We start from the raw sequence: 15,771 nt of genomic DNA, 5'->3' as shown, positions 1-15,771 counted from the left end.
AATCGCCAGAATTATAGAAAGTGCTCCTGCTCGGGGTTTTACCAATTTTTTTGGGACGTGACATATAAATAATTACAGTGCATGGACGGTGATTTTTAACTGAGTTTAATTTTCACATAGGTCACAAAAACTTGTCAGGTCTTCTTTAAACCAAATAATCCATTTTTGTTTCTTCGTATCGCTTCATTAAATAAATGCAAAAGTAGTAAGATTCATAAGAAATGGCGAAACTAAAGAATTGTTCCAATTACTTTAGGTGCACTGAAAGAAAACTGAAAGTCTATTTTTAGTCAAAAATGTTAACTAACGATGCAAACAAAAACTCTATAGGAGCAAAAACTTAAGTAAGACATCGAAATAGTTTTAGACAAAAAGAACTTGAATGTAGGTAACCACGTCGAGTACTAGGGCGTCATGAGTCGAACGGCGTTACGCAACCGGCCCACTCTCACTTTCGCGAGTTGAGGCCGCGCCGAGCTTTGTGCCGCCTCGCCGGGCCTAACATCATCTACTGCAACCTACTGCTGCGCGCTGATTGCCTGGTATTTTGCTCACCTGCCAATAATAATAGAAAAAAAAGTTTCTTGCCGTTTCTCATCATCACAGTCAACTTTAATTGATATCTAAAGAACTGTTCAGCAGTACAATCATTCTTCAGGAAGGTTGTTTAAAAATAAATAGTTTTGATTTACAGCATGCGCTTCAGTTCGATCAGTGAACTAATTAATATCATACACTAACTCAACTGCAGACATTAAATTATTCTCCATTAAATCCCAATAACACCATGATTAGATTATTCAAAACTTAACAAATTACCTTCGTACTAATTTGAAATATCAATTAATAATTGTCTAAATTAGCCTTTCTGTGTGTGGATTAGTTTATTGGTCATTTACTTTAATACAAACAAATTGATATCTTCTATTAAATGTCAACTTTACAATGATTAACTTAAGTCAATATGGCAAGAGGTATAAATAACTTAAATGTTAACGGCCGCTAAGAGCTTGTTCAGTTCTACTTACCAACATATTCAATTAAACTTATGATTAACTCTTACTTTAAACAATATCTTCAACCTTTTAAATGTCATTGATCCTTTCGTATTGAACTAAAAATAGAATTCTTTTCCAACTACTTCGGTAAGAAACATATAACCAAATTAAACCAGAATTTCGTTCTGCAAATTATTAACAAAAAAATGATATCAAATCCCCTTACATTCAAATCTAGAAGGCACAAACAATACATAGGCAACACGATTCGTTTGAGCGAAAGTGTGTCATATGCCCACGCCGCTGCCGGGGGAGGGGGGATAGGGAGGGGAGGTGGTATTTCCCACTGCTGTCATCATACGATCAATTAAACGTATCAAAATAATACATAGGGCTTGTCCTGTACTTGTTCCTCAAGAGGTTTAGCTTTTGAGTCTGATGTTGAGCAATTTCATCTTAATAAATAAGTTATCGATGGTGATGGTGCTAAGTGAGACACAATATACAATTTTGACGATAAAGGTTCTGAAAATAACCAATTGCAAGTCTATAGGCGACCTCTATGGCGCAATGGTCACCAAGCCGGACTGCCGAATCTGAGGTCCCGGGTTCGATTCCCGGTGCGGTCGACATTTGTGTGATGAGCATGCTTGTTAGCCGTGGTCTGGGTGTTACAATATGTATTTATAAATATGTATATATGTAGCTATATGTAGTTTATCAGTTGTGTTAGCACCCATAACACAAGTTAATTAATAACTTACCATGGGGCTAACCAACCGTGTGTGAAAAGATGTCCCGACATTATTATTATTATGTCCCGACATTATTATAGGCAAGCAAACATTAAACATCATTACTTATTTGATGAAGATGTCAACTAAATATGAATTCTACTTTGACGTGATAGTGACAATAGATGCAATCAAGACTAAAGTTCGTGAAGTAATATCTTAAGTGTTATTGTGTTCTATGAGGCACTCCCTCTCACAGGAACATCTAAGTATGTAACTAAATTAACTTGTAAGCACTAGCTTTCAATATTGGCGAATACTCTGAAATAGCACCCAATAATAATAGGAGATAAATGAATACTGCATTAGTGCATTTCAAAGAAAAGAAAAGCGGTCATCAATATAAACGTCGGCATCTGAATCAGCTTATAAGGACAGGTCGCGACGTGACCGAGTAGAAAGCGCACATTGCATAACGTTGACAAACACTTTTCCATTAACCAACTACGACTTAATTGGAGATAAGCCCAAACCCTTATCTACTGTATTATTTTCTGCAAAAACACCAAACACTTCAAAAATATCCTGTAGTACGATTAGGGCTAAAAACCTTAGGATACAATAGGCGACAGTGTCGTTATAACACCATCTCTTATAACAGCATCAGTCTTCAAATCGACTTGAAAGAATTACCAAACAATGTTATGTCCGATCATAAGTTTGTCAATAGTGTACTTTTTGATCTTCCAGGATTTTTTGATGACTTACATAGATATACCTTCGAGTGGAGTGCCAAACTCTCGATGCCTATTATATCGATTTCTCGCCTCACACTGAAAAGTTTCGAGTGACATCGTTTTGCGCGACAAGCCAGCCTACCCAATTAAGTCGTACACCTACATCTCTGCCCACACGCGGGCGAGCTTCATTCATTCATAGCTCCCTGGTGATTTGTGGATCATTCATATTCACATTGTTAATGCCAAGCATTTCCTAGAAGTACAATATGGTAGAGAGTTCTTTTTATGGGAGCTGTTTGACTCCTCTATGTGGGCTCTTAAAAAGCGTATCTCTGTTTGGGCTTGGGTTTGATGTGGAAGCTTTATGTCTCAACAGAGATATTAATTATTTCCACGTGCCTTTCAAACACATACACGGTTAATCTAAATAGGTGTCATGAAAGAGACTGGAGAAGACAGGCCCTAAGTTTAAGAAAGATTACATGAATATCATTATCACCACAGGATACAGGGCACAAGATATAACAAACTGTCGACGTAACCTCCTAAGCAGTGGAACACAAACAAAAAAAACGAAATCAAAGTAAGTCATACGAGTTCATCCAGCAGACGACAGCATTAGCATACAATATATGTATGTGAGGGATAATTAGTTGGTCAACGCCGAACACACTGACCCGGCGGCGCCATTGTCAGCGACCTTGCTACCATTACTGTGCTCTATATGTGCTAACACGTACTGCGTCTCCAGACGATAGCAAGCCTGCGCCCTTCTGACAGCCAGGTAGCTGCAAGATAGCATTTCCACCCCTTGAATCTTTTAGGAAATCTAGGGGTACGGTAGCAGCCCCGCTAAGGTGAGTGAGCCAAACGAAACTCACCTACAATGTTCCCTTTATCAAAGCCCTTCGTTGTATTACTTACGATTGAGAAAATTTAGTATGCCTTGAATATTACAGACTGACTCTTTTTTGTTTCTCCGACCAAAAGAATCTCAACTACCTCAACTCACCAATACGTTCCTCATATCAACCATGCCATATAAAATACGCGTCTAAAAAAATCATAACAACAACAAAATGTATTTCTTGATACAAATAAACAGACGCTTCACACAAGAAAATTCGCTGCGTTAGTGTTATCAGACGCACACATGCACAGCGAAGGGTATGTGACCTAAAAAATGTAACGAAAAGATGCAAACAATCTTTTAAAGTTTTTATAACAGAGTCGGATTAGGCAGGTTTGGGTATGTCAGGTGCATCCGAGTCGACGTGCGGTTTATCATCGATTTTTAATATGGTACTTTTATTGTCTGTAAAGTTCTATTCCATGCTATACAGCTGGACGATAGTTTATTAACTGTTGCCTCTTGCATACGTCAACGGTCAAACTTTTTTGGGAAGAACTTCCTCAAACATCAACATCGCTTCTTCAAGAAAAGCATTTGAATTGCAGTCGTTTGTAGAAACGTCGTCAAACAGAAAATCCAAATAGTAAAGGACATTCAACCAGGAAGGCGAAGTCAAATGGCATGTTTAAAATGCGCATAACTCACTGAATATCGATAAAAATCTTGTAAGCCGGCCCTGCGTCTTTCTATTAGTATCTGCTCGACCTATTTAAGGGATTGCAACAGAGGGCCACGCACACAGGCGCACTCGCGTGTGTGGTCTAGTGGTAGCATCAAACTGTGTCTGTGTGAGTAGATAGTGCGTACACGCAGAAGCGAGCTGTCTTTTTGTTATAATTCTTAAATTACTTTAATCGCTTGATAAGGTTCTAGTTGATTTTAATTTGATTGTTTTTTGTTATGCCGCCGGTAATTTATTTATTTCCTGCTATGTATTCAACGTGTTGGTAAAAGTCAGCTTTTCTGATTCTTCTTCTCTAGTTCGCTTTGGGGCCTGGCACTGACTACTGCTTACATCTCATTTAGCGGCGGCGTCTAAACCTTCACCCGCCGGTGCAGGTGGAGAGACAGCGCGATGTTGGCTCTGTAAGGTTGGTTGGACAAGTATTGCTTGTGCTGCCATTAGCTGAATATGACATGAAGAGCCACACTTACCAGTCTCCTATATTTCAGATTCTCTCTATGATTTGGTTATAATACATGAATTAATCGCATGTTTTGTAAGGATAGTTTTGTAAAGAGGTTTAGCATCGCTCCAAAAAATAGACTACTTACTAATTACTATCCGAAAGTCGGTTGTAGATTTTAATTTTAAATTGCAACGAGTACAGAAGAAGAAAATCTAAAGCTAGGTAATATGTTGAAGAAAAAAATATGATAATGTGTACCAGGGTATCATAACTGAGTGATTGTTTACATAATGTTTGTTTACGTGTAATTACTTACAACTATGTGAACTATGAGTCAGCGCGTCGCCTGCGACACACTGCAAGCTACGCGAGTTAGAGTTGGTACTTTAAAGATTAATTTAATAGAAGCCACTGAAACACTATAGAGAACAAAGAGTGAAATCCTGAGTAAATGTCCTTAGGTGATGACATAAATGTACCTCTTCATCGTGTATCTCGTTTGTTTTTTTTTACCTTTGTATTTTAATTGAACTATTCTTAAGAAATATTCTATAGCTTTAAGTGCATCGCCAACCTAAGCCGCAGGCTCTGAGAAAATGATTTTTTCTTCCATAAAAGGTGGCGCAGTAATTACGTCATTAGAGATACGTTAATTAATAGCGATCGAGTGATCACACGCTAATTGCCTGCACTTGGAAATGCCGAGTCGGCTGTATGCCTACAGCTACTGTATATGCTGTCAGGTAGATTGATCTATATTGTACAATTCATCCCACTGTTGGGATTCAAGTTTTTCCGGAAGATACTGTAGGTTAGGTAGTTATTAGTGTAGTCAATTAGGTCGTTAAAGGTTTTGCTCCTTATTCCCATTCATTCAGCCTTATTGATTGTAGTTCCTAATGAAACAGAAACCCCCAATTTGACCATCTTCTCACGTACGAATTGTATTTACTTGCAAACGAAGTCTGCATATGTATGAAAGACAATCTAAACACGAAAGTGAGAACGATTCCTTTTACACCTATTATAGTTTTATTTAGACAGTCAGCCCGACTGCAGAGCCTAGTTGGTCCAATAGACAAACTTAGCTGTTCAGACACCTGTGTTCTTTTCAGACAACTTTCACAGAATCCAGTAAGCCTGTCTGGTACTATGTGGGAACTAACGATCAACGAGACAACTCCTTCACTCATGGAACACAACTGCTTCAAAAAACTGAAGAACGTCCACATGAATCAAAGTCCACAAACGGGAACCTTTGGTGATATGAGAATACGGAGGCGCTCCAGCTAGAGGAAGTCTTCAAAGTAAGCTCCTAAATGGAGAACCTCGTGCAATCCGGTGTAGCTACCTCCCGAAGCCATCGTGTTCGGTGAGGTCTTGTGTCAGGTGGTACCACGGGTCTCACTAGTCACCCCTTATGGAGAAGCCTCACTGCTAACTGCTATCTATCTAGCTAGCTATGTATCGTAGAGCGGTGACAGTGAGTATGTATATGAGATGCTAATACAAAGGGCGCCACTCCACTGTTAGCATTGTTGACCAAAGTTGAGGAGTTAGTGTGTCAACTACATTTACGACTTATGTTAATTAGTGAATCACCTACTATTTGTTTTATTGTTTTCATGGATTTTTCCGCTGTCTTGTGTGTTCACGCGAGATGCTTTATTTCTTTTTAATTTTATATTTCCAATTGTTGACGTGTATGAGGGCGCGGGTTCGATCCCACGTCAGGCAAGTACCAATGCAACTTTTCTAAGTTTGTATGTACTTTCTAAGTTTATCTTAGACACCATTGACTGTGTTTCGGATGGCACGTTAAACTGTAGGTCCCGACTGCCATTGAACATCCTTGGCAGTCGTAACGGGTAGTCAGAAGCCAGTAAGTCTGACACCAGTCTGACCAAGGGGTATCGGGTTGCCCGGGTAACTGGGTTGAGGAGGTCAGATAGGCAGTCGCTTCTTGTAAAGCACTGGTACTCAGCTGAATCCGGTTAGACTGGAAGCCGACCCCAACATGATTGGGAAAAAGGCTCGGAGGATGATTTCCAATTGTTGACAACATTAACAAAAAAAATATGTGTTTTCTTTTTCTTTTTTCTCTTTCTATACCTACTCATCATTATCTGCCTAGCCTTTTTTCAACCATTCCTAAGAATACATATATCGCGCGTAACATAAGCGAACGGAAACTCCGCCAGTCTGACAGCGCAGTTACAATGTGCGCCTTACTTCATGATAGATCAGGCAAGGGAATATAAGCGTAAGGTTCTTCATTATACCTAATTGGTCAATAACCAAAATAATTTTCCTTAAAAAATGTCCAAATAATGATTAAACCATAGCCAGGATTATACAATAGAATCTTATAAAAATAACAGCCATTTAACCGAATCTAAAGGTCAATCAAACAATTATTCAGTATCATTATAAAAAATCACTTAAACAAAGATTACCAAACGAGTTGACGTTTTCCCGCAAAACGTCATGCACAGCGGCACGAATATTTCGCAAACTTTGCTAAATCGATTCAGAGATGAAAAGAATCGATTACAGAATCAGATCGACTTATATAACGGCTAATTTGCCAATAAAACTCTTATAAAATCTTATATAATTGAATAAAAACTAGACCACAAGTACAGGTAGCAACTATTTGCAAAAACACTACTTCAATGCACTCAGTATTTTATTTTGGCGACTGTTCGTGTGGAAACGCTAACAGTTTAACCAAATATTGATATTTAATTCAATGAATTGAAGATACTTTTATGAAACGGACGAACTTTTTCAGCAATTATTAGAGAATATTTGTAACGGATTCCATTTGAAATAATAACAAATGAACCGTGGGAAATAGATATTTTTACTGACAAAATGATTTGAGCATTGAAAACACATTGTAGGTAATTTAACATCGCTGAATGAATTGTTATTCGATGACTGATTTTTTTTTCTTGTGTTTGTATTTGTCTGAGGTAGAAGGAAGAAACACTGATGTTCAATTTTCAAAGTGAACAGTTCTTTAAAGAAAACTGATGTTTATGCTGTCGGTAAACTTGGGCTTAAATTAAGAAGAACTTTAATTAATTTAAAAATTGATCATTGGAAACTCTCGGCAGCAATCGATATTGCTAACTGCACTCGAGTATAACTATGTAGGTACTTGTAGGTCCAAAAACTTTGCACATTTCCAAATTCCCAGTGAAAAAAAAGTAAGTTTTACTGTTAAAGTAAGAGATAGATATTCTGAAAGCGTAACGCTTCAGCAGCCGCCGCTCAGCTGTGACAGTTCAGCTGTCACATCAGCTCGTGAACATAACTGTTTCATGACATTATGTAAAACATTGACATAACAACCTCAGCACTCAACACTTAACTACCTACTGTAACTAGCTGAAAATATACAATATGTTTTTACCTATAACTTGAAAGTGGTAGATTTCAATGTAACCCGTGGATATTTTTTTTTTAACGACGTCAGGTATCATCAAATGACCCCTCCCGCTGTGGGTTAGCAGCGGTGAGAGAGTGTCAGACTCTTACTGACTAAAAACCGTCGTGTTCCGTCATAGGCCTTTTATGTATCAGGGCCGCGGTATCTCTTTCGAACAACCCGCCCGTTTGTGGCTCAATAGAATTAACTCTAGCTAGGTATGTAAAAGTTAACTTTTTGTAATAAACATTAATGGCCTTACTACAAAAACTTTAACCACTGTTTTACACTTGTCTAAAAAAAATGTGGCTCCAAAATGAACCATATGTCAACGTCATAATTTGACATTTTTTTAGACAAGTCTTAAACTGACGTTAAAAAGTTTTTGTGGTAAGATGGTATTAGTTTTTTTAGTATTCAGCAGCCTTCGTTTCCGTTAGTACTGTTAGTGGGTAGTGAACGCTCGAAGATTCAGACATTGATACCTAATTGTCCTAAGTAAAAAAAATGTGTACATTTATGTGCTACAACTGACTTGTGTTTGCGAATGTCATAAGGATAATAGTGGGCACATTTCCCACATCTTCTGCGCTCCTGGTCACCTCCGTGACGCAACAATCAGTTATTTTAATCGTTCAATTAGATACCTCGTAATCGTTGCTTACTTGTTGTTATCCAATGCATAGAATTAAATTAATTAATAAATGCTCAGTTCCTAATGACCCTCAACAATAGATCATTACCTAAAATTAATTGAATAATGTTCAAAATTAGTCATCATGTCCTTAATTCATTCAAATAAAAGACATTGTTTTCTCGATTCGAGACCACCCCACGATTATGAAATTTAGGTAGTTCAGCGCCATCTCTCGTCGAATAGCAAAACTAGTTGTACAAGAGCGCCATCTGTCATGGAATAGTTAAAACGCAACTCAAGTCACATTTAACTGGCTTTAAGTTGCTCATGTGGATGCAATTTTTATGTGATAAAATAATTAGATTAATTTCTATTTAATTTGGAATGAAAACAAGTTACGTTTGTATCGTAATAATACACAGCTAGGTTGACGTAGTTCAGGAGATACTGGATAGATGGCGCGGTTAACAAGTTATAGTATGGTAAAAATGAAATAACAACAATTTTTAATATTTTTTATCAGCTTCCACTAATATAAGCAACAAACCTCTCGCCGCTGTCACTGCCCTCGTCGTCCGTCGCCCTTTGAGGGAACATCTCGGTCTCGCGGTCGTTTAACATAACTTCGTGCAACGCCAATGTTCTCAGCAGTTTGTCGGACTCGCTGCCGTCACCTTCCTCAATAATCCTGTCGTTTATCATATTCGTTAGATTTATTTCATCGATTGTTTTGTCGTCTAGGTTACTCGCATTTGTGTCGTAGTCGTTAATCCTTCTCGTGTGGAACCCCGCCTCTTTGAGTTTCTTTTTGGCTAATTCTATGAATGTCGGAGACTTCAGAGTTTCTCGAAGCCAACTCTTTATCTTATTTTTCTTGTCTTCTACTCGCGCCTTGAATCTGTAAAAGTAACGCTGGACATGAAGCACGTTATTTAAAATGACTATTATCTTTAAATTTAAAAAACATTATTTCACCATTAATTGACGTGAGACTTGACCTTTTACTTTGGTATTTTTTAAGTAGGTAGGTAAGTAACATATACATATAACTGAATACATAAAAAAACATGTAAATACGCGTGGCCCGATCGTACGGAGGCACTCACTTCTGCAGCTCCTTCTCTCGCTGGCGAGCCTTGAGGATCTTGGGCTGCAGCTCGGGCACGGCGCTGGCCTCATTGCGGGTGATGGTCTCCTCCACCCACTCCGTGATCTCGGAGACGCGCGAGTAGACGCCGGGCGAGCGCGGGTCGCCGCACTGCTTGCCGCCGAACGACACCACGCCCAGCAGCACGCCGTCGCGCACCGCCGGCCCGCCCGAGTCGTGCTAGCGGACATACGGTTTATATGACCCCATGTTTGACAGTGTACTAGTACATTATAATGTATGTGTCGTTCTTACATTGCAGGCATCCTTCCCGCCGGTGGCGTAGCCGGCGCACAGCATGCGCGGCGTGATGTAGAAGCGGTAGGACTTCTGGCAGTCCTCCAGCCGCATCACCGGCACCGGCACGAAGCGCACGCGCTCCGGGATGTGTCCGTAGCCCGACTCCTGTCAACAGGAAACATCCTATGCTTTATACATCCTTTTCTATACTACACAAACTTGCCAAATAAATATTTGCATATATGGGCATTTGCCTTTAACTACGCCTAGCTTGGAATACGCCTAACTTATTTACAGTGTTGTCATATCCAATAGGTTTTCTAAGAACAATTCAGCAAGTCGTATTACAATCAACTGTTTTAACGAATATTTAACAATACCTAGTTATTAAATGTTTGAGTTGCCCTAAAAATGACCGATATTTTCGTTTCTACGTTTCTTTTCCACACAAAGATAGGATCGTTAGAGAATGACAAATGTTAACATTGTTTGTGATGTGAGAAGTATTGAATAAATAAATATAACTGACGTCGGTGCTGCCCCAGCCGGTGACGATGAGGATGTCGCCGTCCTGCATCATGTAGTCCTTGGAGGGCAGGTTGAGCACGGCGATGTTGCGTCCGATGGGCATCGGCCGGTCCAGCCGCAGCAGCGAGTAGTCGAAGTCCGCGTTGCCGGGGACGTACTCGTGCGGGAAGAACACCTGCACAATATCCCTCACTTCACTATAAACTATAGCAGCTATGCTTAGAATCACTACTGGACAATACCTATGGGATCTTTTTTCTAGTTTGTTGAATGTTTATGATATTTCATGTAAGTACCTTATTGACCCGTGCCTGGTAGCCGCCTCGATTGTGAAACGAGCTGCCGGCTCTGATGATGAACGGCTGAAGTTTGCGCTTGTCTCCGTCGAACGCCCTGGAAAGTCAATCCATTTTAAAACCTACAACAGGGTGCTGCTTTAACAGTTCTGTTTAATTGACAAAGATTGGGTTAAGCTATGACAGGTGGCATGATGTACTCACGACTCAAGGCAGTGTCCGGCGGTGAGCACCCACTGCTCGTCGATGATGGAGCCGCCGCACCAGTGCTTGGCGTTGCGCGAGATGGCCACGTTGTAGGGGTACATGCTGATGCTGGTCTCCATGCCGCCCACGATGCGCCGCACCGCGTACGACCGGAACGCCCAAGCTATGTGACGCTCATCATTCTCAGGGAATACTAGGACAACATCAAATGCAAAGAGTTCACGAGTCCCTACTCAAGCATTTGGCAAGCGATACGTACAGTGCAATCAGGAAAAGTGCTGGGAGATAAAGGTTTGGTCTCATAACGAACACATAGGTACATGAAACGATTTCAAAACGCATAAAAAAAATCACGACATAATCGTGTTTAACAAGAATTTCCTGTTACAGCCTTTTTGTCGTCCCACTGCTGGGCACAGGGCTCCTCTCACATGGAGAAGGATTGAGCATTAATCACCACAAGAATTTATATATTTTATTCTCCTAATACCTTCCATTACTTTAAAATTATTGTTCAAAGCAAAGAGCTAATTTAGGAAATACTTGTTTACTATTATTGAGCGTTACTCACATGTCTGAGTGGCGTTGGACTCGCTCCCTCGCCGCAAGATCAGCTCATGCACAAGGGATGCGTTCGAGTCAGACACTGTCGGGTAAGGCCGACACAAACACGTGAGTAACCGGAAACAATAATAAACAAGGATTTCATGCTAATCATTCTTAACAATAATCACAAACTGACTGTGATCCTTTGTAATTGGTTATCTCATAAGTTTCATCATATTCAAGAGCACCCTTCGAAGAGCAAGCGTGTTCTACTGTGCTCACTCAGTATGCGAGTGACTGTAGTAGTCGCTAAGCGTTCTGCAGTCTTTGTTATATAAACTGATGAAAGATTCCATTATTTGGCTTATAGATTGCTTTGTACTTTGCAGATATATAGTCAAGTACAATAAGTTTCTGTTTCTTTGTTTCCTTATTTAATTTAATATTATTTAGGTTTGTCTAGTTCTGGCTGAATATATTTAAATATGTGTGTCACACACACAGCAGGCACATATTGTAAGTGTTGCAACGAACCTGTATAATCTCCTCTCTCCTCGCGCGCCACTTTGAATCTCGTGGACGTCTCGTCATTATTAAACTTATATTTTTCTTCTAACAGTGCTTTGATATCTTCGTCATCGTCACGATCGTCGTTCTGTCGTAGACTAGTTTGCTGCACTGAGTAAGGTTGTTCGCTGTAGATGTTGACGCCGTCGACCGAGTCATCGTCTCTGCCGAGCACCAGCTCATCCTCCATGGAGATGTCGGTCGCAGCTGTGTGCACCACATTGTTCAACACTATTGCAATAAGAATACTTTCAATTATGTCTACGTTAAAGCGTTTAATCATTTTGGCTTCATCTTAAATTTATATTCCAACTTCGTGATTTCTGATTGTAATTAGTTTCTGCTTTCTTCGATAACATGTTTTATGTGTGCATTTTATGATTGCGTCGTAAAGACCGATGGATTTCTTAAGAAATTATGAATTTTCCCTTTTGTACTGATGGGTATCGGTTATTGCAGTCTTTGTGCAGATTTTAATTAATCATTTTCTTGCGATCTTTGAAGATCTCTATTTCTACATGTAAGACTTGTGTTTGTAATCACTAACAAATGAATACAGCTTCAGTGAGGATAATTTAGACGTTAGTAATTGAAACGCATAAAACATGCCAGTAAAGGCGAACGTTCAATCAAGTGAATAATAAAATCTAAAGTTATATAAACACAACGTGAGCGAATGCCTGCATTTCTTCAGCTGTATACTGATTACTGATGTTATAAACGCTGAGTGTTTGCTTGTTGTTTTATTATTTAAAATGCCTTGTGTGTTTGTGTATTATTAAATTTTTACAGTGTTCCGTTAAGCTAGGGTTATTATAAGTGTTACTACTGACTGGTCTGATCCAGGCAATTGGCAAATTTCAAATTCACAGGAACAATATTTTCGATTGACATTTTATCACTTGATTTACATTTGTTTTGATTTGACTTCGTAACTGTTGAGTAAATGAGCAAGTAAACGTTATTGTGAAAACTCATCAGCTACTTAAAACATTGCTACTTAAAATCGTGTAGGTATTGGACATACGATTATATCGCGGCTACTATTTATTTTCGTTGAGGTCCGGAAGGTAATCAATACATAATTGAATAATTAAGGAACAGGCGAGTTGAACGTCCTTAACGATAAAAGATTGTTCCACTACGCCTACAATCAATATCTATAGTTTATTTATTTCATAAGCTACTATTTCTGTACCAGGCGAGTATGACTGGAGAGGGATATTGATTTGTTGATGGTGTTAAAGTAAAAACTTCTAATTTCATTATGAATGTGCCATCACTGATGGTTGTTTGTTGCCATGTGTTAATCGCCCTATAGGCAGTGGCGGATTAAGAGTATCCGAGGCCCTAAGCACAGAGCCTGTGTAGACCCCCTATTACTTAAATGGAAATAGAAGGTTGAAGAAATTGACCGAGCAAAGCGAGAGTGATGCACATGTAGTTTCAAATGCGCGAGCGAAGCGAGCGCGAAATTTTTTTCGGACTCGTACGGAGGTAAAATTTATCCCAAACGTACTTAATTTTTTGTTTGTTGACAAATGCAAAAACGAAGGCACATAGTTTCTGAATACGCGAGCGAAGCGAGCGCGAAATTTTAATTATTTTTATTATAAACTCAGAACCAAAATTACGTACAATGTAGCCCAAACGTACTTAACTTTTAATTTGTTGACAAATGTAAAAACGAGGACATATAGTTTTTGAAAACGCGAGCGAAGCGAGCGGGAAATCTTGATTATGTTTTAAGACTCAGAACTAAAATTTCGTAAAAGGGCTACATTTCAAACCTTCATTTCTTTCTGTTGGACAAGTAAGATGGATAACGTAAGATCGATAACAACGTCCGCGGACTTAACCGGTGGTCCGCGGACCACTTGGAATGCCTCCAGGCACCACCAGCCCACCACCACCAGGACCACTGATCTAAAGCATCCAAAATTTTCGGATATGTTTGTTATATTGCACTCGTAGTTACAGCGTGAGCTTCCCAACGACTGTACGATAGCGACTTCGGAACGCTATCGTTGCCTATTAATTCTTTGCCCAACGATGAGTAGAAGCCGAAAAAAAATTGTATAACAACTGCACAATTGAAAAAAAAAATCACTGCGATCGTACAACAATCTACAGCACTGCGACCAATCAAGTTTAGAGGCGGGGGTGTATGAAGGGTCACTCCCGAACTGCTCGCGCCTTGTGATTTCGGATATATTGTGGATGAATCTCGATAAAATGTAGGTATAAAATGAAACGCCAGCAGAGGATGGAGGCCCCTGGAGAACAGGGGCCCCAAGCACGTGCTTGTTGTGCTTATAGGGTTAATCCGCCACTGCCTATAGGTACCTAACGCTGACTGAACGAGCGTCAAGCTACGCAAGAACTAAGATAAACTTTCTAAAGAGGTCTCACACTCGTCATGCTCAACAAAGCAATTCATACATGAACAGCTTGACAAACGTCACCGCGACTCGTGTCACTTGTGTTTACATTTTTGTAGAATTATTGAAATGAATAGCAGTTCTATGCCCAGCACCATCGCCCTCGTCATAGCCTTCTCTCTGCTCATCAACGAAATCCATATAGTGTTCGACTGTTAGTATCTGTGCTGTTAAACTGTGCGCCTAGTTACCGCCTTAGTTCAGAATTATATATGCTATGCTTACTGGAAGTCCTCTCAGTCTATCATTGTGTAGTGTCAACAGAGATGCAAGATAGGATCAGGATGTTGTTACGAAAGTCTGGAACGGCTTCGTGCGTACATACTTTATTGCCTCTATGATTACTGGTGGAATACAGGAATACATCTTCTCCGCAATAGAGTTGGTGATTACATAAAAGCCGAGAGCAGTAACAACTTAGAAGACTTGCAGTGACGGTGTATTGTTTCAGCCAATGTCCTCCGCAACAAGTACTTCACGTCGAACCTGGTGTGCTTGCTCAGCGTGTGCCTGATCTTCCGCGAGATCAACCTCTTCCCCTCGAAGCTGCGGAGGAAATACAACGTGCTGTGTCTACTGCTCGAAGTACGTCTTTGACACGTTAATATTTTCAACCACTTAGTACTAACTATCTTGAACATCGATCCGTTATTAGATTTTGCTGTTACTAGACTAGTAGCTATAGCATCTTAACGATGAGCACATGTTGGTGCAGGTGCCGTTGTCGATAGTCTTGTTGGAAGCATTCCTGTTCTACATATGGCGGAGTATCCAGGAGTACCTGGTGCTTAACGCGGACCGCATCCTGGTGCACCTGGCGGAGGAGTGGGGGCTGGAGTGGCTGGTGTGCCACCTGTGCTGCGCGCACACCAGCTGCTGCAGCGTGTTCGCAGACCTCGCGCTCAAGCTCCTCAGCTACGCCATCCTGTTCTCTGTGTGCTGCGTCATTGTCAACAGATGATATTCTCACATGATTATATCACGTATCCACAAGCATATTTTGCTATTATTAATAATATACTCCCATTTGTAAATAAAGGCAAAATATTTGATATTCAAAGGAAAGCTGTGTGTTGTTAGGGAAAATGGTTAAAATCATACCACCACATCAGATATGCCTTTGTTTTGTAATACAAAACATCCAAATTAATACCCCAAAATAAAAATGTTATGATACGGATATTCACAGTACCCGCGTATATGAACATTCC

The 15,771-nt window shown here is 39.9% G+C and overlaps 2 protein-coding genes across 2 annotated transcripts; one reads left to right on the top strand and one right to left on the bottom strand.

Annotated features, from left to right (window-relative positions):
* Window positions 1–9,107: 9,107 nt before the first annotated feature.
* LOC124641518 (serine protease 55-like) lies at window positions 9,108–12,402 on the bottom strand. The gene is made up of 8 exons (XM_047179613.1): window positions 12,087–12,402; window positions 11,578–11,652; window positions 11,004–11,199; window positions 10,800–10,896; window positions 10,505–10,678; window positions 9,991–10,140; window positions 9,695–9,915; window positions 9,108–9,486 (listed from the first exon to the last, which is right to left on the bottom strand). Exons 1-8 carry the CDS (start codon window positions 12,400–12,402, stop codon window positions 9,108–9,110), a joined length of 1,608 nt encoding a protein of 535 aa, XP_047035569.1.
* A 2,227-nt stretch (window positions 12,403–14,629) lies between these two features.
* LOC124641107 lies at window positions 14,630–15,521 on the top strand. Its single transcript, XM_047179083.1, has 3 exons — window positions 14,630–14,714; window positions 15,012–15,145; window positions 15,276–15,521. The coding sequence occupies exons 1-3, from the start codon at window positions 14,630–14,632 to the stop codon at window positions 15,519–15,521; spliced, it is 465 nt and encodes a 154-aa protein (XP_047035039.1).
* Window positions 15,522–15,771: the final 250 nt, after the last annotated feature.

This window comes from Helicoverpa zea, chromosome 22, assembly GCF_022581195.2.
Source record: "Helicoverpa zea isolate HzStark_Cry1AcR chromosome 22, ilHelZeax1.1, whole genome shotgun sequence".
Classification (NCBI taxonomy): Eukaryota; Metazoa; Arthropoda; class Insecta; order Lepidoptera; family Noctuidae; genus Helicoverpa; species Helicoverpa zea.
This window is presented reverse-complemented; position numbering and strand designations above follow the sequence as displayed.